Source organism: Trypanosoma conorhini (genome assembly GCF_003719485.1).
Source record: "Trypanosoma conorhini strain 025E chromosome Unknown Tco_14.4_contig_00902, whole genome shotgun sequence".
Lineage (NCBI taxonomy): Eukaryota > Euglenozoa > Kinetoplastea > Trypanosomatida > Trypanosomatidae > Trypanosoma > Trypanosoma conorhini.
Window position 1 is genome coordinate 1990 of NW_021704992.1, and position 1276 is coordinate 3265.

The 1276-nt window shown below is 61.4% G+C and overlaps 1 protein-coding gene across 1 annotated transcript; it reads left to right on the forward strand.

Moving 5' to 3' along the window:
• Positions 1 to 131: 131 nt before the first annotated feature.
• On the forward strand, positions 132 to 821 carry Tco025E_08879 (uncharacterized protein; the record flags this gene model as incomplete). The annotated part of the gene is made up of 1 exon (XM_029375714.1): positions 132 to 821. The coding sequence occupies one exon, from the start codon at positions 132 to 134 to the stop codon at positions 819 to 821; it is 690 nt and encodes a 229-aa protein (XP_029224182.1).
• Positions 822 to 1276: the final 455 nt, after the last annotated feature.

The following is a 1276-nucleotide window of genomic DNA, read 5'->3' on the forward strand; positions in this document are numbered from 1 at the left end:
GCAATGGAGAGGGGGAGTAGGGAGGGCGACGCGGGGACTGGGGGGCAGAGTGCTTTGCTTTTGCTTCTTTGCGGAGGAGCCTCTCGCTTTGCTTGCCTCTTCTTGTCGCACCAACTTGGCACCCGACGTAGATGGAGTCGCTGAAGTGGTGCGAGGGGACTACGCCTGGACGAAACACGCAGGGACAAACTATTACGCCAACATGTTTTTCCTTCTTCTCCGCCCCGCGTCGGGGGATTGTATTTTCCCTCTTTTTGTTTTTGTTTTCCCGCCCGTGGTTTTTGGGTTCTGTTGCGTTGCCTTCCCGGCTCACTTTGGTGCCCCGTGAGAACGCCGCCCGCTCGGCGCTCGATGGACACGCCGGCAAGCGGCGGCTCCGCTCTGCCGGTCGCGGTGTTGCCCAGCGGCGTTGGGCGCCACGGCCCGCCGCACGGTGGCAGTGCCGCAACGCCTCTGGTGTGGGGGTGCCTGCGCCGCGCCCGGTGCGGGGGCTTTCCCGCCGGTGGCGAGCTTCAATCCGTACGGGCGTCGCGTGGTCGGGAAGATTGAGCAGAGAGAAGGCAGGGCATAACGGAGGTGCACGGCCGAGCAGCAACGTGGCACCACGCGGGAGCGATGCGACGGCGATGGTGGCGTGCGATCCGTGCGAGAGACCAACAACTACAGCGGAGACCTGCAGGGGTGTGGGGGAAGGTGCTGGTGCCTTGCCACGAAACCGCCGCGAGCACAGGACAAGGGCTTCGACGTGCCTTGCGCGTTACAGACCGCGAAACCCGTGCCCTGTGCATCGTATACTTTGGGCATGGAGGTGCCTGCATTAGCTCCCTTCAGTGGGTGGACGCGCCACACGGATGTTGTCCTGTTCTTCGGTCCTGCGTTGGTGCCAACTGCCAACGTTTGCTCCGAGTGGATGAACCGTGTAGTTTTTGGGTGTTGTTTTTATTTTCCTTTTTTTGGGGTCCTGTTCTTGTCTGTTGTTAGAGGGGACTTGGCAGCGGCGCGGCAGAAGGGGGGTCCTGTGCGGGGGAAAACGTGGATGGGGGAAGCACCTGAATCGTCCCCGTCTCTGTGCTTTTTCGTGTGTGTCTTGCTTCGGGGGTGTGAGCGCAATGACGAGGGGATTTGTCCACTGTGTGTGTCCGCTGCGGCCCCGCATTCGGGAAAAGGGTGACGTGCACATCTACGTGCGTGTGTGTGTGTGGGAAGGACCATTTCCGTGACGGGGGTAACTTCGCTTCGGCTTCAATCGGGCGGGTTCCGTCGGTTATTGCTGCTT